The sequence below is a fragment of the Suncus etruscus genome, chromosome 15 (genome assembly GCF_024139225.1).
Source record: "Suncus etruscus isolate mSunEtr1 chromosome 15, mSunEtr1.pri.cur, whole genome shotgun sequence".
Classification (NCBI taxonomy): domain Eukaryota; kingdom Metazoa; phylum Chordata; class Mammalia; order Eulipotyphla; family Soricidae; genus Suncus; species Suncus etruscus.
The window spans coordinates 27,331,337-27,352,764 of record NC_064862.1 but is presented as its reverse complement, the minus strand read 5'-3'; the positions used below and the strand labels follow the sequence as shown (position 1 = coordinate 27,352,764).

The 21,428-nt window shown below is 49.2% G+C and overlaps 1 protein-coding gene and 1 non-coding gene across 2 annotated transcripts; one reads left to right on the top strand and one right to left on the bottom strand.

Moving 5' to 3' along the window:
- Nucleotides 1-858: 858 nt before the first annotated feature.
- On the top strand, nt 859-6,541 carry LOC126030651 (beta-crystallin B2). The gene is made up of 5 exons (XM_049788874.1): nt 859-912; nt 2,088-2,206; nt 2,561-2,693; nt 4,420-4,562; nt 6,373-6,541. The coding sequence occupies exons 1-5, from the start codon at nt 859-861 to the stop codon at nt 6,539-6,541; spliced, it is 618 nt and encodes a 205-aa protein (XP_049644831.1).
- A 9,861-nt stretch (nt 6,542-16,402) lies between these two features.
- On the bottom strand, nt 16,403-16,509 carry LOC126031697 (U6 spliceosomal RNA). Its single transcript, XR_007503530.1, has one exon. It is a non-coding gene; the product is annotated as a U6 spliceosomal RNA (small nuclear RNA).
- Nucleotides 16,510-21,428: the final 4,919 nt, after the last annotated feature.

The window sequence follows — 21,428 nt, the reverse complement described above, 5'->3', positions numbered from 1 at the left end:
ACAGAACAGGAAACTGAGGCAGAGAGAGCATTCTGGTTAGTGTCAGAACCAGCTCCTGACTGAGTCGCCACTGGCTCAGCCCAGGAAGGGGGACCCACACCCTAGCTTCTAAGAGACCCACTGGGTTGCTTTCTTGAGAGAAAAGTAGGTCAGCTTTCCAAGCTGCTTCCCAACCTCTGCCTTCTGGGGGTCACGGCCAGCCGAGCCTCCTGAGTGGGTGCTGACTGTCTTCTCTGGGGGAGGAGACAAGTTCCTCACCCATGGCTGGGAAGGGAGAAGACCTGGATCTTTTTCTAGACTTTTCTGACTTCTCAGAAACTCCCTAGCTGCCCTCCCACGCCTCGTCCAACTATCTCCCAGCCTGACTTTCTGTACTGTGATTCCCAGGGCAGATGGCACAAGTGGAGGCTGGCATAAGAGGGATGCAACCTGGTGGCGGCACATTCCTGGTTGTTGGATGCCTCAGGGAAGCAGTGAGGGTTACACGGGAACAGGGGACTTGGAGAGGGCTGACCCCAGAGCCCCACAGGCCAGTGAGCACTGCTGTCTTTGCTCCAGTTTTTCTTCCACCAGGAGGCTGTGTGTAAAGCCCACATCCCCCGGGCTATCTGGATCTGAGGGGGAGAGTTCCCCATGGACCTCTCCCCTTAAGCTGTGTCATGTCCCCGCCTTTTCATGAGCCTCCTTGCCCTGTGGAGCTAAGCTGGACACAAAGAAATGAAATTTAGGCCTCTCCTTGCTGAGCTCCCAGCTCTAAGACACCCTGAAACTGGGAGATGAAAGGCAATAGATGCCTAAAGAGAAGACCCAGCACCCAACCTCACTGCTGTCTCGTGTTTTCTTCCAGAGCCTTCAACCATGGCCTCTGATCACCAGAACCCTGCAGGCAAGGGGCATCCTCTCAGCCCCAAGGTGGGTCCTCTCTGTGTGCTCTGGGGTTGTTCTCTCCCCATCCTGGGGTGCCCTTGTCAGATCCCAGGCTTCAATTTCCCCACAGCCCCCTAATAGGCTCCGGCCCATGACCTGCAGGTCTGGAATCTTGGTGACAGCTTCCAGCCTTTGAAACTTGAATTTCCTGCCTACACCTTCCCCACAAATTCAAGGGCCTTGGTGCTCCCTATGTCTGGGGTGGGCTCCATGAGGGCCTTCTGGATGGGAGGTGAAGGTCATTCTCGACTTCTCTCTGGCCACGTGACCCGTGCGTCTCCTCTCTGAGCCTCACTTTTTTCCATTTTGAGCGGGGATAGTCAAAGGAAGGGCCAGCAGGTGAGGGTCAGAGTGAGGAAGCCCCAATTTCTAGGCTGATCCAAACGTCCCCACCACATCATCTCCTTCCAGACTTAACTGCCTGGCAGAAGCACTTGGCACCTGCAATCTGCTGCCAATCTTGACTCGCCACCGCTGCAGGGGGCCCTGGGCTTGGACCCAGCCTGGATGGGCCCTTGGGTCTCTGATGAGGGACTCCCCGGCCGGGATGCTGAAGCTGATGCAGGGGACCCCTGGTCCTGTCTCTAGAGGGCTTGTTTGCAAGAGGGCAAACAATTAATCCAGGAAGTAGATCTGTGACTTGGAGAGCTGCGAAGCAGGAATCATCAGATAAGAGATCAGGGAGCTCAGGGGACAAGGCTCTGCTAGATTCTGGGCACACGCTGCTTGCCACAGAGCCTCATTTATCAAGATCCTGGTGCCTGCAGAGATGGCAAAGTCCTGATCTCAGGAGACACCATGGGCCGGGCTGGGCCGTGAATGCCCATTCCAGCGCCCGCTTCCTACTTCTTTGGGACCTGGCTCTGGCTCTGGCTCGGGACTTGCAGCCAGAGCCTCCTTTGCTGCTGTGACCCCCACACCAGAGCAAACACTGCGAAACTCTCCGCACCCCCTGCTCTCAGGCCTCACATCCCGAGGAGCTGGGTTCTGTGTTTAGTTTCCACTTTACAAAAGGGGAAACAGGCTCGTGGAGGTGAAACACGGGCTCTTGCTGGTTCACCAAGGGCTGGGCTGTGGGTGGACCCTGCCAGCCTCCCTGAGGCAATCGAAGACTCCCTGCACTCGCGCCACCATGACGGGGCCCCTGCTCCCCTTTGCAGATCATCATCTTTGAACAGGAGAATTTCCAAGGCCACTCGCAGGAGTTCAGCGGGCCCTGCCCCAGCCTGAAGGAGACAGGCATGGAGAAGGCGGGATCCATCCTGGTGCAGGCCGGCCCGTGAGTGGGGGGGGGGGCGGGGGGGTGGGTCTCATTCCTGGACTCTCTGTATGTGTGTGGGGAGAGAGTGAGAAAGGGAAGTGAGTGAGTCTAGGAGTGCATATGAATGTGTATGAATCTGTTCAGTTGTGTACATATGTGTGTGTGAAGTGTGAGTTTGTGAGTCTGTACTCTCAGTATGTGGATGAACATGGCAAGGGTGAATGGGGGCAGCTAGTAGCTCAGCCCCCCCCCCCCAAGGAGGCTCTATTGAACCTGTCCCCCGCCCTGTCCACATGCCCTCCCTCCCCCTCTCTCTGCTCACCGTGCTCTCCCTCCCTCTCTCCCTACTCCCTCTCTCCCTCTCCACTGCAGCTGGGTAGGCTATGAACAAGCCAACTGCAAGGGGGAGCACTTCGTGCTGGAGAAGGGCGAGTTCCCGCGCTGGGACGCCTGGACCAGCAGCCGGAGGACCGACTCCCTCAGCTCCCTGAGGCCCGTCAAAATGGTGAGCCCCTTGCCGCCCCCCCCCCCCCCGGGTCTAGCCGGGAAACTACCCTGACTCTGTTGTGCCCCTTCCCTTGGCAGGGCCTTCCTGCCTGTGCAGTCGTCTTGCTTCCTTGAGTCTGTTTCCTCTCTTTGTAAAATGGGGTTATTGCTACCTGGGACATACTTAACTTGAGAGCAACCCACTGGGGGGCCAGTCACAAAACTGCGAAAGGCTCCAGGCACAGGGCGCTGTGGACTTGGTTATCAGCGTGGATGGGTTTCCTGCCTTGAGCTAAAGCTCAAAGAACCTCAGCTGAGGTCAACACAGAGAGAATCTCTGAGAGTGAGCTAGAGACAGTCCCGCTTAGGGCACTTGCTTAACATGTGTGAGGCCCTGGGTTCGATGCTCAGGCATGGGAGAAGGGAAAAAGGGAGAGAAGGAGGAAGAGATAAAGGGGGGGCAATGAAGGAGGGAGAAGGGGGGAGGAGAGAGGAAGAAGCGAAGGAGGGAGAAAGGAAGAAGACAGTTCTGGCCTCTGAGCCCTGTTCACAGCTTTTCAGTACCTCTCAGATCTTGAGTCTTGAACTTGTGGACTGTAGAGCCAACAATAGGTAGTTAATCTCAGTGGATCAGAACCAACAATACTCAGTTCATCCCCCCAAATCTTCCAGTCCCAACTAGCTGTCTCCCAAGCCCAGTAGATTAGAGAACCCTGAACTTAGCATTAAGCACACCTGAATTCCTCTGCTGCCTCTGACATTTATAGCTGTGTGTCCTTGAACAAGTATCTTTTCCTTTCTGTGCCTCGTTTTCTCTTATGCCAAAATGCTTCCAGTATTCACGGAGATGGGGAGGAGATGACTCAGAAAACTGGCTCAAGAACAGGATGGTAAAAGATGGGAGATGAAAGAAAGTCAAAATCCTGCAAGCACTGATCAGAAGCACACACATATATGTGTACATGTGTCGACCATGGCAGCTACTCACTTTGTAATGATTATTATTTTGATTTTACCATACCCAGTGTCAGATCTTACTCCTGGCTCTGTGCTCAGGAACCACTGCTGCTAGTGCTCTGGGGACCATATGGGATGCCAGAGATCAAACTTGGGTCAAACATGTGTAAGGCCACCTGTTGTCCTTTTTTTTTTTTTTTTTTTTTTTACTATTTTTGGTGTACTATTTTGTACTATATGTGGACCTGTAATATTCTGTCCCTCTACTGTTTACTTTTAAAAGGGAGAGGGGGCCTGTAGGTTGTTTGCCTTGCACATGGCTGACCTGGGATGGGCCCTGATTCGATCATCGGCATCCCATATGGTCCCTGCGCCTGCCAGGTGTGATTTCTGAGCGAAGAGCCAGGAGTAACCCCTGAGCGCCACTGGGTGTGGCCCAAAAACCAAAAGAAAGGGGGGAGGAAAACTGAGGTCATGAAAAGCAAGATGACATCACTGAATCAAATGCACCTCAGAGCATTGCTTTTGGTCCTTGTAAATATCTAGCATGTCTTTGGGTCAGCGTGTTAGCCCAGAAGGCAGTCTGCTTGCTTGCCTGGCATGAGACCGACCTGGATTCCTGAGCACAGCACCAGGAGTGAGCGCTGGGCACTGTTGGGTGTTGCCCCTCCCCCAAAGGGAAAGAACCAACAGGTGCTAAGCATTAGAGGGAGGGTTCAGATTCAGGAGCTAAGGAACCAGCCAACCCTGCCCTTCGTCCTCTGCCCACACCCATTGCGTGCCAGCAGGATAGCCAAGAGCACAAGATCATCCTCTATGAGAACCCCAACTTCACGGGGAAGAAGATGGAGGTGCTGGGTGACGATGTGCCCAGTCTCCACGCCCACGGCTTCCAGGAGAAGGTGTCGTCAGTGCGGGTGCTTGGTGGGACGTGAGTACAGCCCAGACAGCATACTGAGCACTGAGCCCTGAGTTCTGCACCTGTGCCCAGAGGCCTTCCAGATCCTTGCTTCTCTTTGGGCCTGGGTGAGCGTGAGGATCACCTTCCAGGCGAGGGTTTAGTGCCCTGGAGGGAGTCAAAGTTGTCTGAGGGGCAACAGTCCCAGCTGCTTATTGTTTATTTGTTTTGGGTTTTGTGGCCACACTTGGCAGTGCTCTGGGAAACATATGAGATGTCAGAGATCGAACTTGGGTCTGCCGGGTATAAGGCAAATGTCTTTCCACTGTCAGACCCATCCCATCCCAGCAGTTTGGATGTGAGAGAGCTTGACCTTCAGTTCGGCTGCACAGACCAGGGTTGCCAAGAAGGAGTGGGATGGGTGCAACCACCCTGACGAGGCTGAGGGCAGGGAGGATCACGTTGGCCTTTGACCCCCACCTTGACTCGAGTACTTTGCTAACACAGGGAGACCTTGCTTCCCAGGACCAATTAGCTGCCTTTGGCACATTCCCTCCCTGTGGCCATCCACTCTGGGGAATTTCTTTTTGCAAAATCTGGAGCCTGACAAAAGCAATAGGACAGTGGGGAAGGCGCTTGCTTTGCACGTGGCTGACAGTTTAGTTCCTGGCATCCCTTACGGTCCCCCAAACCCCATCAGGTGTGATTCCCTGAGCAATGAGCCAAGAGGAAGCCCTGGGCAAAGCTAGGTGCCACCCCAAAACCAAGAAGAAAAACAGAAAAGTCTAAGGCTGTGTGTGTGTGTGTGTGTGTGTGTGTGTGTGTGTGTGTGTGTGTTGTGCACTTGGGTAGTGTCTCCACAGCAGGGTAGCACTTTACACCATCCTGTGAGGCCAATACAACACTCTAACGTACCATGGTTGGTCCCGGAACCCCTGAGCAATGTGGAGACCCAGGATAGATGCTGGCAACTGTCACACCCAGGACTCTGTGCTACCCAGAGAACCAGTTTATCAACTGTTATCAGCCAGTTATTCTGGCCCCAGGGAGGGTCATTTCTCAAGCTGCAAAGCACATGCAAGGTTGTGCATCCACAGGCCCCTGAGTTTCTTCACGCCCATTCTCCTTCCCTCATGGGTTCGACTAGAGCTGCCCAGATCAGGATCCTAACTGAGGCTCAGTGTGTGGGAGGGAGGAGCTGGGGTCCCTGGCAGGTAGGCCTTATGTGTGCTAGGAGAAGGGGAGTCTGAGGACTCTACAAATCGAGATTGGCTGGAGCTCAGAAATGGGGGCAGCACAGAGGTGTCCCCTGGGGCTGGCCAGCCTGGTCCTCGTTGGCCAGAACTGGGCGGTGTTTGGAGCAGAGAAAACAGACTTCATCTTGGGCTCCAAAGACTGAGAGAGAGAGAAACCCCAATAGCTGCATGCGTCCACCACTACCTGCAGGTGTGGCGAGGTTAGGAAAACAGGGCTGAACCTTGTTTTTAGCATGGACATGCGTGAGGACAGGTGTGAGAACAGGTGTGTGGACAGGTGCAGGTGTAGAAAGGCGGGAAAACACAGGTGTGGGGGATGCAGGATTGGCCCAGAGCTCCTGAGCCTCTGAGAAGTCTTGCAGCTAGAATGAGCATTGGGGTAGGAGAGGACAAAAGCCAATTTTAGTGCTAATTTGAGTGATCAAATGATCGCCCCCTCTCAGGCCTAGCCCCTTTTTTTAAGGTCCTAAGCAGAGGTGGTAAGGGGATAGAGCTCTGGCTTATCATCCTGGAAGTGTGGCATGGCCAGCCCCCTGTTTCTAGCCATTTCTCCTGTGTCTCCCCACACTCCATCTCTGGCCCTGCAGGTGGGTCGGTTACCAGTACCCCGGCTACCGAGGGCAGCAGTTCCTGTTGGAGAAGGGGGACTACAAGGACAGCACTGACTTTGGGGCTCCTCACCCCCAGGTGCAGTCAGTGCGCCGCATCCGTGACATGCAATGGAACCCACGAGGCACCTTCCACCCCTCCAACTAGTGCCCCCATTTCCCTCTCCCTGGGAGCACTGTTGCCCAAGATCCTGCCCCCAAAATGCCCAGAGAGTGAATAAAGAGAGTGACTTGCAACTTGCCTGCTTTTATTGAGGGGGGAAGGGGAGAAATGAGTTTTTCACTTTTTTTTCTTCTGTTTGTTGTTCTGTTTGTTTGTTGTGCCCAAGGCTTACCTACTCCTGGCTCTGTGCTCAAGGATCACTCCCAGTCGGCTCAGGGGACCATCTGGGCTGCCATGTCAGCTGCTTGCAAGGGAAATGCCCTCTCCATTGTACAACCTCTCCAGCCACTTACTGTTATTTTTTCAGACTTATGACCCCCCTGTACTCCTGCACTGGCTGAATCGATGACCTCCTGGCTCCTTGTTTATACATAGGGACTTGGGGGACTAGGAATTGAACCCACAACTTCTATGTGCAAAGCACAAGCTCCAGCCTATTGAGATATCATTCTGGACTCCCTGACTTACTCCAGGATGTGCAATGCGTGTCTCAGCTCTTCCAAATCCTCCTCACCATTCTCACATTTCTATGCTCCCACTTTGAGTCTGGAGGGGCTTGGAGGAGGCACTAGAGAAGTTTTTAGCCCTGTGCTCCCCGCCCGAGAGAGGGGCTTTATGAACTAAGTCCTTGCTAGTGTGATCCCTGGTCCCTGCACTCATCCACCCAGTCCCATTGCTTACTACAGTAATAACTGAGGGGTCCCCATCCCACAGGCCTGGGGTCATGCAACTCTATAGCCTGGGTCTTTAACAGGAGTAACTGGCAAGTGGTTGAAGCTGAGTCTCAGAGGGTCGATGTTTCAGCATGGAATGTGGGGAAACCAGTGTCCATCCTGTCATGTCAGTGGGGGTGAAAAGAGGTCACCCAGGCAACTTCCATACAATTGTCCACCATTTGCTTCTTGTCTGCAGAGCAAACTAGGCCCCCTAATTTGCAGCTGCTCCTTGTTTTGTCATTTTGGGGGGAAGTGCTCAGGGCTTACTCCTGGCTCTGCACTCAGAGATCATTCCTGCTGGTGCTCAGGGAGGATCACATGTGGGGCTAGAATTGACCTGGAGTCACCACATACAAGGCAAGAATCCTACTCCTGTACTATCTCTCACCCCAAATTGCAGCAATGTTTCATTTTGTTCTTGGTGTTTTCGCTGGAACAATTAACATATTTTTTTCAAGGGCCACACCTGGCTGTGTTCATGGCTTATTCTTGGCTCTGGGCTCAGGAAACACTTCTGACTTGTGATGATGCTTGAGGAATCGCACAGGATGCTGCGGATCAAATCCAGATGGACTGCATGCAAGGCAGTGTCTTCCTGCTGGTGCCCTATGCATTGTTACCCCCACCTTTCATTTTCTTTTTGCTCTATTATTTATTTATTTCCTTTAGGAAGTACATGCTTGCTCAACTAAGTGGAAGTTAGTTCCACTTTCTCTGGTGTGGAAAAAAGTAGGGACAGACAAGTCAGAGACATGTCCGAGGAAGAACACGGGCTTTCTACCATTTTCCACACTAAGCAAGCTTTTGTGCTTTCATTTATAAGTGGGGGTACAGGGATAGAACACCCCACCTGCATGCCAAACACAGTCTCATCTTGCTGAGCTGTTTATTTATTTATTAATTTATTTTTGGCTTTTGGGTCATACCAGGCAGCGCTCAGGGATTACTCCGGGCTTTCTGCTCAGAATTTGCTCCTTGCAGATTCGGGGGACCATATGGGATGCTGGGATTCAAACCACTGTCCTTCTGCATGCAGGGCAAATGCCTTACTTCCATGCTATCTCTCTGGCCTGGGCTGTTTATTTATTTACTTGTTTTTTGTTTTTTGGTCACACCCGACAGCGCTCAGGGGTTACTCCTGGCTCTATGCTCAGAAATCGTCCCTGGCAGGCTCAGGGGACCATGTGGGATGCCGGGATTCGAACTACTGACCTTCTGCATGAAAAGCAAACGCCTTACTTCCATGCTCTCTCCGGCCCCAGGCCTGAGCTGTTTATTTTTAATAGAGACTCCTGAAGCAATGCTCTCAGGCATTGCTCCCACTCCTGATTGTATGGAACTTACAACTCTGTTCCTGAGTTCCAATATAGTACTGGGGGCCAGTAGGGCCACAGCCAACAAAGCTCAGAGGGCACACATTGCCAAAGACTTTAACATGGAAAGCAGAAACCCATTCCTTTCTGCTGGACCTAGAATATCCCTGGACATAACGTTCATGTTTTGTTTTCATTGGGTGGGGGAATGCTGTAGTGGGAGTTACTCATTGTATGGGGCTTAGGACTCAGTGGTCACTCCCAGTGGTGCTGTGGGAACATGCAATGCATGGGATCAGGGCCAGAGCGAGAGTAAAGCAGGGAGGGCACTTGCTTTGCAAATAGCTGACCGCCACCTTCCCATAAGGTTCCCTAAGCCCATCAGGAGTGATCCCAGGGCCAGCGGTAAGGCATGAGCACACACAGATGGGTGTGACATAAAAACCAGCCAAGCAATTCCCCCTCAAGGAATTGAGCCCTATAAACGGTTTGCTCAGCCACTAGAAATTTGCCCAACTTTGGTGGAGGGCTCATGACTTACTTCTAGCACTCTTTGCTGAAAGATTACTCCTGAAAAGCTCAACAGACCATAGGGGTTTCTGGGGTTTGAACCTGGTCTGCCACTGGAAAGATCACTAAACTCCCTGTCCCCTTCATCTTTAAATATCACTGCCCCCTCTCTTCTCCTGCCAAGTCTACTGCAGAGAAACCATAAACACATAAACCTTTTTGAAAAATAAACAAAGGGGCTGGAGTGATAGTGCAGAGGGTAAGGTGCTTGCCTATAGATGACTGCCTAAGTTTCATCCCCAGCACCCTTTATGACCCCAAGAGCCCTGGCAGGTATGATCCCTGAGATCATAAGGGATCCAAGAATAAGCCCTCTGCATCTTCAGATGTGGCTCATAAACCAAATTAAAAAAAAAGAATTTCCTTTTTGAGACATTAAGGCTTAAGAAAATGCAGCACCAAATTAACTGCTTCAGTCAATTCCCATCTATCAAAATGCCCCCTAGCAAAATGCCTGTGTGGGGCAGAGAGGTGCAGTACTTCCTTGGATATGTGAGGGCTCAGTGTAAATCCTCGGCACAACAACACACCACCAAAAACCACTGCCCACTGAACTAAACTTGCAACTCACCCATTTGCGATACCAAGAAGAACAAGTCTCACCTTGGTTTATTCAGACTCATTCAGGAAGACACCTATATGTTGTCTTAATTTAAATGAATGAGTCCTAGAGTTGGAGTGGGGAGATGGTGAGGCTTTTCTGGGCTCGACCCAGCTCCTGCAGCCCCTATGGTCTGGCAGGTCTGAATGTTGCAGGGTGAGGGCAGAGAGATTCACAAAGCAGTCAGATGAAGTTCCAGGGGTCATCAGCTTTATTTCAGTCCCTACCGCCATGCACACCTCCTCACATGGCCTCTTATACTAAGGCTTAGGAACTAAGCCTTTTCCCAGCAGCTACTTCTCTCCTGCCTCTGGCTCTCTCAGCCTCTGTCTCCCTTTCAGCTGCCATTTCCAGGCTTCCTAACTGGCTTCCAGGCTGACTAACTCCCTTTGGTGATGCTACTGCAGCTGCTTCTTTGATGATGCTCAATTGCTAATGCTGAATCTGATGCTGAATCTCTTATGATGATGCCTCTCATACACTTCTCTCTCCAACTCTCCTTCTTATCCCCTTCTCTCTCCCCCATGCAGGCTCCTCTTCCCGCCCATTCCAGGTGTGGGCAGTTCTGATCATTCAGGTGGGAGAAAGAAGAAGTTGGGGGAAGGGATTCCCACATGCCAGGGCTACTTTTCCCATCTCACCTTTGAGGCATGTAGGATCCAGATATTGCTGAAAGACCCAGAAGATTTAGGCTTGAGTTTGGCCCTCACAGAGAGCCCTGCAGAGCCCTGAATGGACGTCGAGGGGCTGGAGATCTCACGGCGGAGAGGGCGCTTTCTTGCCTGTGTTTGCTCCCCGGCACTCCATACGCTCCCCTGAGCACAGCCAGGAATGAGCCCTGAGCACAACCAGGTGTGGGCTCCACCCTTCTTCCCCTGCACCATCAGACACAGACACACAGAAATCCTGCTAGATCATCTTTTCTTTTTTGTTATTAACACCCAATTCATTCTCTCAGGAAAAGCATGTCCAGCACCCTGCCCCTCCCAGCACCACCCAATCTTCAGGTTAAAAACTTGTCTTCTGAGCTGGAGTGATAACACAGTGGTAGGGCATTTGCCTTACATACAGCTGACCCAGGATAGATCCGAGTTCGTTTCTTGGCATCCTATATGGTTCCCTATACCCCACCCCTGCCTACCAGGAGCAATTTCTGATTGCAGAACCAGGAGTAACCTCTGATTATGCTGCCTGGTGTGGCCAAAACAACAAAACTTGTCTTCTTTGTTGAGACAAAAGTCTTTGAGCCCCCCAAGGCTGCCTATTTGAGGCTCCAGGCTTCAGGTGAAAGAGTGTCAGTGAGGCCTCTATCGGCAGTGCTGCCTCCTCTGGCCGGCTTTGACTGGGGCCCAGCCCAGATCTCCCCACCGGCTCCCTCAGTGCCTTGGACAGGGCCTGGCTCTCAGGAGCTCCCCATGCCTGGAGCAGACGTTCCTCGGATCTCCTTCCAGTCTGGGGCTTGCCATGTGCTTTTCTGAGTGGTTGGAAAGTCTTGGCATCCTGCTTGCTGCCTGGTGAGGCTGAGGTGGAGCTTGGCACCCACAGAGCCGAGGGTCCTTGGGCACCCACCATCGCAGACCTGCCACCCAAGGCCGGTCTAATGGTGGTTCTAAACCCCACCTCGCCTGGTCCTCAGCATCTTTACAAACGTAACACCCGTGATCCGGAACTAGTCTGTGCCCAAAAAGGTGCCCAGGTCACAGACAGAGAAACCGAGGCTTAGAGACAAGGTGTCAGTTGCTCGAAAGCACAGTGCCAAATGCTTACAGTATTCAGGGAGATGGGGAGGAGATGACTCGGAAAACTGGCTCAAGAACAGTGTGGGGAGCCTAGCTGATGAAACCTGGGACATAGGACACCTCAGTAATTCCTAATCTGGTCACCCACGTGACCAAAAGGCCCATGCCTTGAGAACAAAGGAAATAGACAAAAATAAAGTAATTCAGAGCAGCCCAATATATCCAGCCAGAAAGAAAAATATAGAGTTTGCCTTTGTGTTAGCAAACATTATTAAGAACTCTGTTTGAATCTTATGCCTTTTAGTAAAACGTGCTCAGGTCTACCTCTTTGCCCCTCCCTACTACCTGCCCCAGTTTATGCTAATGAATGCTTGTAACTGTGATTGGTGTAAAATTTGTAACACCCCTGACGTGTTTCAGCCCTTAAAAGCTGATCCCCCAACAATAAACTTCCCTTTTTGAACAGCATGCGTTGTCTTGAAGGCTTCTGTTACTAATTTCTCTAGTTCTTCTTTACAGGTCGGTTCTGCTCGAGTGAACCCACTAATAACTAGCAACTTTCATCTCCACACCCCCGCGGGTCGGGGGACTCCCACGAAAGTTGCAGAACAGGATCGTAAAAGATGGGAGATGAAAGAAAGTCAAAATCCTGCAAGCACTGATCAGAAGCACTCACATATATGTGTACATGTGTCGATCATGGCAGCTACTCACTTTGTAATGATTATTATTTTGATTTTACCACCCCCAGTGCTCAGATCTTACTCCTGGCTCTGTGCTCAGGAACCACTGCTAGTAGTGCTCTGGGGACTATATGGGATGCCAGAGATCAAACTTGTGGCAAACATGTGTAAGGCCACCTGTTGTCCTATTTATTTTTTTTACTATTTTTGCTGTACTATATGTGGACCTCCTGTTGTACTATCCTATCCCCCTACTGTTTATTTTTAAAAAGGGAGACGGGGGCCGGAGTAATAGCACAGCAGTAGGATGTTTGCCTTGCACACGGCTGACCTGGTATGGGCCCTGGTTTGATCGCTGGCATCCCATATGGTCCCCTGTGCCTGCCAGGAGGGATTTCTGAGTGAAGAGCCAGGAGTAACCCCTGAGCGTCACTGAGTGTTGCCCAAAAAAAGGGGAGAGGGAAACTGAGGCCATGAAAAGCAAGATGACATCACTGAATCAAATGCACCCCTCAAAGCATTGCTTTTGGTCCTTGGAAATATCTAGCATGTATTTGGGTCAGAGTGTTAGTCCAGAAGGCAGTCTGCTTGCTTGCCTGGCATGAGACCGACCTGGGTTCAACCTCAGCAACACATGTGGTCCCCTGAGCCACACCAGGAATGATCCCTGAGCATAGCACCAGGAGTGAGCGCTAGGCACCCCTGCGTGCTGTCCCGCCCCCCCCCAACAGAAAGACTCCAACAGGTGCTAAGCATTAGAGGGAGTATTCGGATGCAAAAGCTAAGGAACCAGCCAACCTTGCCCTTTGCCTTCCGCCCACACCCACCTCTATCCCCTATCAGCAGGATAACCAAGAGCACAAGATCATCCTCTATGAAAACCCCAACTTCACGGGGAAGAAGGGAAGAAGATGGAGGTGCTGAGCGACGATGTGCCCAGTCTCCACGCCCACGGCTTCCAGGAGAAGGTGTCGTCAGTGCGGGTGCTCGGTGGGATGTGAGTACAGACCAGACCAGCACGCTGAGCACTGAGCCCTGAGTTCTGCACCTGTGCCCAGAGGCCTTCCAGATCCTTGCTTCTCCCTGGGCCTGGGTGAGCGTGAGGATCACCTTCCAGGCGAGGGTTTAGTGTTCTGGAGGGAGTCACAGTTGTTTGAGGGGCAACAGTCCCAGCTGTTTATTGCTCATTTGTTTTGGGTTTGGTGGCCACACTTGGAGTGCTCAGGAAACATGAGATGTTGGAGATTGAACCTGGGTCTGCCGGGTGCCAGGCAAATGTCTTTCCACTCTCAGACTCATCCCATCCCAGCATTTTGGAGGTGAGAGATCTTGACCTTCAGCTCAGCTGCACAGACCAGGGTTGCCAAGGTGGAGTAGGGATGGGTGCAACCACCCTGACGAGGTGAGGGCAGGGAGGATCACGTTGGCCTTTGACTTGAGCACTTTGCTAAAACAGGGAGACCTTGCTTCCCAGGACCAGTTAGCTGCCTTTGGCACATTCCCTCCCTGTGGCCATCCACTCTAGGGAATTTCTTTTTGCAAAATCTGGAGCCTGACAATAGTACAGTGGAGAGGGCGCTTGCTTTGCATGTGGCTGACAGTTTAGTTCCCGGAATCCCTTATGGTCCCCAGAAGCCCCACCAGGTGTGATCCCTGAGCACTGAGCCAAGAGGAAGCCCTGAACAAAGCTAGGTGCCACCCCAAAACCAAGAAGAAAAACAGAAAAGTCTGAGGCTGTGTGTGTGTGTGTGTGCTTGGGCAGTGTCTCCACAGCAGGGTAGCACTTTACACCATCCTGTGAGGCCAATACAACACTCTAATGTCGCATGGTTGATCCCGGAACCCCTAAGCAATGTGGAGACCCAGGATAGATGCTGGCAACTGTCACACCTAGGACTCTGTGCTCCCCAGAGAGCCAGTTTATCAACTGTTATCAGCCAGTTATTCAGGCCCCAGGGATGGTCATTTCTCAAGATGCAAAGCACATGCAAGGTTGTGCATCCACAGGCTCCTGAGTTTCTTCACGCCCATTCTCCTTCCCTCATGGATTCTGCTAGAGCTGCCCAGGCCAGAATCCTAACTGAGGCTCAGTGTGTGGGAGGGAGGAGCTGGGGTCCCTGGCAGGTAGGCCTTATGTGTGCTAGGAGAAGGGGAGACTGAGGACTCTACAAATCAGATGGGCTGGAGCTCAGAAATGGGGGCAGCACAGATGTGTCCCCGGGGGCTGGCTGGCCTGGTCCTCATAGGCCAGAAGTGGGCGGTGTTTGGAGCAGAGAAAACAGACTTCATCTTGGGCTTCAAAGACTGAGAGACCCCAATAGCCACATGCGTCCACCACTATCTGCAGGTGTGGCGAGGTTAGGAAAACAGGGCTGAACCTTGTTTTTAGAATGGACATGTGTGAGACAGGTGTTTTAGACAGGTGTGAGGCTAGGTGTGAGAGCAGGTATGAAGAGAGGTGTGTGGACAGGTGCAGGTGTAGAAAGGCCAGAAAACACAGGTGTGGGGGGTGCAGGATCGGCCCAGGTTTAATAATCTCCTGTTGCTAATTAATCATTCTGTTACTTCTCTTTCTGAACATTAAGTGGCTTCAGAAACATCCACATTGGTGTCCAATTTTATGTGTTCCTTTGGGGTTGACAGTCATATAAAAAATTAGAGTTGTTGTGTGGCAGCATTTGTGGTCATGTCATTCAGAATTCTAAGCACTAATACTGATACTGCAGCTATTATGGGGTGTGCTTTGGACTACCAGGTTTTCTAGAAGTATGAGAAGATGGGGGTGGATTTAGCATGAGGGAGAGGGTACTACACTCGCTCAAAAAAGTCCTGGTGATGGGGCCAGAGAGGTGGCACTAGACGTAAGGCATCTGCCTTGCAAGCGCTAGCCTAGAATGGACCATGGCTCAATCCCCCAGCATCCCATATGGTTCCCCCAAGCCACGGGGGATTTCTGAGTGCCTAGCCAGGAGTATCCCCTGAGAGTCAAATGGGTATGCCCCCCCGAAAAAAACCCAAAAAGAGTCCTGGTGATATCGTTCCAAATACTGGCATACCTAGAGTTGCAGTCAAATTGGTGTCGGTAGAGGACCATCAGAGGAGTGATGAAGCAGAATCATTGGCAAAGTGGTGATTTTGAGTGGTAGGTGTAGCAGATGTGGCTTTGGTGGAGTGGGACCTTGGCCTGCCCGTTTCTCCTGAGATTGCCAGCTCTCACCTGCATGGCTGGCGTACTTATCATTTTCATGGTTTGGTATACATCTCTTTAGAGAACAGAGTGAATCTGTGTAGCTGGCTGAATGCAGACATGGTGACTGCACTGACTGCATTTGTGAGTGTGATTTTGGCTGCCTGAGGGTGGTACCCACACTTAACCCCCCAAAAAGTTCTAGTGATATCAAGTCTAAATACTGGCATACCCGGAGTTTGGTCAGATTGGTGTTTGCAGAGCCCTGTTGAAGTGGTGAAGCAGGGCCATAGATGAAGTGGTGATTGTGGATATTGGGTGCAGCAGACTGTTCATTAACTATAACAGGGTTCTTTTTTTAAAAAGCTTTCTATCTTGTACTGTTATAAATAACAGGTTTTATTTCGAAGTCCTGAGGAAGGGAAGGGAGAAAGTAAGAAAAGGAAAGGGTAAACTGCTCAAGGGCAAGTGGAGGCTTCTCCAAAGGTGGTGAGAATCTCAGTGTAAGATTTTAGTCCCATGACCTCTGCCATAGCCTCTCTTCCTCCTTTAACTGAAGTCTGTTAGTTAACTGTGAACTGCCTGCTTGGGGCAGTTGGACCAAGCCTATAGAAGTCCCAGGAGAAGAGTTCTGAATAGAGCCTGCCTGCTGATCTGGGGGAGCCTGCTGGATTGGGTGCCCAAAAGGCCTGGCAGGCCTGTCCACCTGCCAGCCTGATGCCATAGTGAATCAAGTCCAGAGAGACCCAGCAGGCTTCCTGTTTGCCTGACTTTGTGCTTAACTGTGCTCTTCTGTTGCTGTTGCTCATGTGTCCCAGATTTGTGTGGTGTCTTTTTTGCTTTCTCTGGCTCTCTGTGTGTCTCTTGCTCCAGACTCTCATTAAATGCTTAAATGTGAATAACCCTGACACAGCCCCCTTGTACTTGGGGGTTGCTTAGCTCAACATTTGTTGGTACTTCCTGGAAACATGAGAATGAAGATATGAATTATCAGGATTTGTAGGACACAGCAAAAGTGGTGGTAAGAGGAAAATTATTTTAATATGGAATGCTTCACGAATTTCTGTGTCATCCTTGTGCAGGGGCCATGCTAATATTCTCTGTATCATTCCAATTTTAGTATATGTTCTGCTGAAGCGAGCACGGTAAGAGGAAAACTTATAACTTTGCAGGTATTCATCAGGAGAGAAAAAGGGGCTACATAAATAACTTAATGGTACAGTTTAGGAAATTGGAAAATGACCAACAAGGGAGCCAAAAGAGGCAGGAGGAAGGAAATAAAACTTTTAGAGCAGAAATTACTAAACTGGAAAATACATAAGACATAATTCAAAAGATCAATGAGATCCAAAAGGAACACAGGCAGCTGAGCTTTTCAGATTCTGACTGAAGGTAGGAGTGAATCAGTCCATAGCTCTTTGACTCCTACCTGCCTTGGCTACAGAAGATTTTTTTTTTTTCGGTTTTTGGGCCACACCCAGCGGTGCTCAAGGGTTGCTCCTGGCTGAATGCTCAGAAATAGCTCCTGGCAGGCACGGGGGACCATTTGGGACACCAGGATTTGAACCAACCACCTTAGGTCCTAGATCGGCTGCTTGCAAGGCAAACACCGCTGTGCTATCTCTCCGGGCCCAGAGGACTTTTTTGAGGGCCACACCTGAAACTGCTTTGTGATCCCTGGGTCCATCCAAGAGGAACACAGAGGGAAAAAATAAATAAATAAAAGTGCGCTTCGCTCTGCGGCCACACACTTCTTATATAATACGAATCCCATTACAATACACAGAATCACAGTTAAAGGGTGACAATGAGGAAACAACGAAGGACAACTGCATGCACGGAGTATGAGGATGGCAGTTCTGATGAGCTAAAAAATGCCAACCATCCGGTTGACCTCTTGGAAAGGGAGTTTAGAGTGGAGATATGGAAGATGTTCATGGAACTCAAAGGGAGCATAGATCGATCTGAACAGACCACAAATATGGAAATCAGAAAACTCCAACCTGAAATAATGGGACTGAAAAATGCTGTAGAGTTAATGCAAAACTCTTTGGAAAGCCTCTCCAGTAGAGTAACAGCAGTTGAAGACAGAATTAATCAGCTGGAAGATGAGAGGCACAATAACTCCATACAACAGAAGAGATTGGAAAAGAATCTCAAAGCAAATGAACAAACAATGGGGAAAATACTCAACAGCTCAGAAATTTTACAGATAGAAAACCAGCCTTAAAGGAAAAACTGAAAGGCCCACTTTAAGACAAGATAAACCAACAGACACACCACTTTTATAAATAAATATGACATTAGGGGCCAGCGAGGTGTCGCTAGAGGTAAGGTGTCTGCCTTGCAAGCGCTAGCCAAGGAAGGACCACGGTTCCATCCCCCAGCATCCCATATGGTCCCCCAAGCCAGGGGCAATATCTGAGCGCTTAGCCAGGAATAACCCCTGAGCATCAAATAGATGTGGCCCGAAAAACCAAAAATAAATAAATAAATAAATATGGCAGTAACTCACATGATAATTATCTCTCTCAATGTCAATGGATTAAATGGACCAATTAAGAGACACAAAGTGGCTAAATGGATCAAAAAGATGAATCCAACCTTCTGCTGCCTACAAGAAACACACTGAATAGTTAGAACAAACATAGACTCAAAATCAATGGCTGGAGGAAAATCATCCAAGCAAACAACACCCTTAAAAAAGCTGGGGTGAAGTAAAAAAGGGGGCCAGAGAGATAGCATAGAGGTAAGGCATTTACTTTTCATACAGAAGGTCGGTGGTTCGAATCCTAGCATCCTATATGCTCCCCTGTGCCTGCCAGGGGTGAGTTCTGAGCATAGAGCCAGGAGTAACCCCTTAGTGCTGTCGGGTGTTACCCAAAAACCAAAAAAAAAAAAAAAAAAAAGGAAAAAGAAAAGCTGGGTAGGCCATATTTATATCTGACAATACAAACTATAGACTCAGAAAAGTTGTAAGGGACAAAGATGGACACTATGTTAATATCCAAATTATACAAGGCACTGACACAACATTACAAGAAAAAAACATCTAACCCCATCAAAAAGTGGGGGAAAGAAATGAACAGACACTTTGAAAAAACAGAAATGCAAATGGCTAAAAGGCACATGAAAAAAATACTCCACGTTACTAATCATCAGGGAGATACAAATCAAAACAACTATGAGGTACCATCTCACAGCACAGAGATTGGCACACATCACCAAGAATGAGAACAAGCAGTGCTGCGGGGATGTGAAGAGAAAGGAACTCTTATTCACAGCTGGTGGGAATGCCGTCTAGTCCAATTTTTATGGAAAGTGATATGGAGATTCCTCCAAAAACTGGAAATTGAGTTCCCATACGATCCAGCTATACCACTCCTAAGGATATATCCTAGGAACCCAAAAATACAATACAAAAATCCCTTCCTCACACCTATATTCATTGTAGCGTTGTTTACAATAGACAGATTCTGGAAACAGAATCACAGACTAGATGCCCCTCAATAGATGAATGGCTAAAGAAATTATGGTACATATATACAATGGAATATTCTGCAGCCGTCAGAAGAGATGAAGTCATGAAATTTTCCTATACATGGATGTATATGGACTCTATTATGCTGAGTGAAATAAGTCAGAGGGAGAGAGCTAAACACAGAATGGTCTCACTCATCTATGGATTTTGAGAAATGTAAAAAACATTTGTGTAATTATTCTCAGAGACAAAATAGAGGAAGACTGGAGGGTCCAGAACCTGACATGAAGAACACCACAGAGATTGTTGGGTACAGTCACAGAAATAATTACACTGAGAACCATCATAACAAAATGTGACTGAATGAGGGAAGCTAAAAGCCTGTCTAGAGTACAGGCCGGTGTGGGTTGGGGAGGAGGGACACTTGGGATATTGGTGATGGGAATATTGCACTAGTGAAGGGTTTTATATGTATGTGTATAAAGAAAGAAAGAAACAGGACAAGACTGGATAAAAAAGAGATTAGGTTTTCACTTTTCTTGTTATATTCCTAGTTACACCTATGTCCTTCTTTAAGATCAAGAATTATTATTCAGAAAAAAATATAATATAACTTTACTGTAAAAAAATAGTACTTTTGGGCGAAGAGAGGAGAGTTTCTCAAAAAAGAAAAAGAAAAAGAAAAAAAGAAAAAAAGAAAAAAAGGAACCAAAGCAATATACTGTTTAACACAGCCAATCTTGGCAGACAGCTGAGGGATAAGTGTTGCTTTAGAGTCTATATGGGATTCTCTCCTAAAGGGACTCTGACTAACAAAAAAAAAATAAATAAAAAAATAAAGATCAATGAAAGTAAGAGTTGGTTCTTTTCAAAATTAAAATTAAACAAGCTTAAAAAAAATGGAGCCCGAGCAGTGGCACAACCAATAGGGCATTTGCCATGCACGCGCCAACCCCTTGCACGCGCCAACCCCTTGCACGCGCCAACATAGGACAGATTGCAGTTTGATTTTGGCGTCCCATATGGTCTCCCAAGCCAGGAGCGATTTCTGAGTGAGTACATAGTTAGGAGTAACCCCTGAGTATCACCAAAAATACAGAAAAAAAAAAGAAAAAGAAAAAAACCCCAAAGTCTAGGCCCAGATGGATTTACTTATAAATTCTTTCAAACTTTCAACAAATACCTATTACCAATTTTTTTCATGTTCTTCTAGAAATTGAAAAACCAGAAAAACTCCCAGTTTCTGTGAAGCTACCATCACCCTGATATCCAACGCAGACAGACACCACAAAACAAATAAACAGAAACAAAAAAATAAAAATACAGGATGATATTCTTGATAAACACAGGTGCAACGATCCTTAACAAAATACTAGCAAATATACAGTTCATCAATTGGATGAATTAGCCATCCAATTCAACAATTCATCAAGCCAACATTTCATCAAAAAGCTCATACTATGCAACCAAGTATGTTTTATTCTAAAAATGAAAGAATGGTTTAATACATCCAGGCCAATCATCATAATACGTTGATTAGAGGAAGCCTCATACCCTAATCCTAGGGCACTAGGGGAAAGCGGGCTTGGAAGCAGTGCTGACACAGGAAACAGTCCTCACCAGGTTAGGGAGATGAAACAGTTTCAAGGAGCTTCCACCACAGGTTAGCTGCAAACAGGCAAAAGGGCACTGGCAGGCGAGCTGCAGAACCAAAACTGCAGGGAATCTCTCGACCCGAGGTATTTATTGGGATAATAGGACCACTCTCATGGATGGAAAACAGGTAGGGGTAGGGGGCCAATTCAGAGGTACTGCCAGTGTGATCCACGCACCCCCCCACAAGCCCCAAATGATAACATCTCTTTATCCAGCCTCGACTGTCCAATCTACAGATATATGATGGGGATCTGGGTCAGCGGAACTGGATGGGGCCCCAACTCACCCACAGACTGACCCAAGAATGTGGCAGTGATCTCGGGGCTGGCGAAGGCCTCCAGCCTGTTCTTCAGCACCACCAAGTGCATACACTTCTCTGAGTAGTCAGGCGTGTCCATGAGCATGGCCAGGCTGTTCTGCTTCCTGATGAGGTTAGTGGAGATCACAGCTATGTCCTAGGGAAAGAGCAGGACAGATAGCCCCAATTTGAAGAGGCCTCTGCACTTCAATCAATATGAGCCAATCTCAGGACCGTGGTGATAGTTCCAGGTCTTAAGCACTGGTCTTGTGTGTTGTTTGATCCTGGGCACCAACACAGTGGGTTTTGGGACTTTGCAGGCCTTAGTTGACCGCAAGTTTCTTTTGTTTTGTAGTGTTTTTGACTTGTTTTTGTTATCCTGGCTATGTGCTCAGAAATCGCTCCTGACTTGGGGGACCATATGGGATGCTGGGGGATAGAACCGGGCTCTGTTCTAGGTTAGTGTGAGCAAGGCAGGTGTCCTACTGCTTGGGCCACCACTCCAGCCCCCAAACCAGTAGTATTTTCTGAGCACTACAGGGTGTAAGAGCTGCTCCAAAAAAAATTTGCTTCTTTATTTGGTTAGTTTTTGGTTAGGTACTCAAGGCTTCCTCTTGGCTCTGTGCTC

What these genes read in the sequence shown, in the direction of transcription:
- LOC126030651 (XM_049788874.1), top strand. Translation starts at nt 859, where the DNA reads ATGGCCTCTGATCACCAGAACCCTGCAGGCAAGGGGCATCCTCTCAGC. An exon ending in ATCCTGGTGCAGGCCGGCCC is followed by an intron (nt 2,207 to 2,560) that starts GTGAGTGGGGGG and finishes TCTCCACTGCAG; the next exon opens with CTGGGTAGGCTATGAACAAG. An exon ending in CCCTGAGGCCCGTCAAAATG is followed by an intron (nt 2,694 to 4,419) that starts GTGAGCCCCTTG and finishes GCGTGCCAGCAG; the next exon opens with GATAGCCAAGAGCACAAGAT.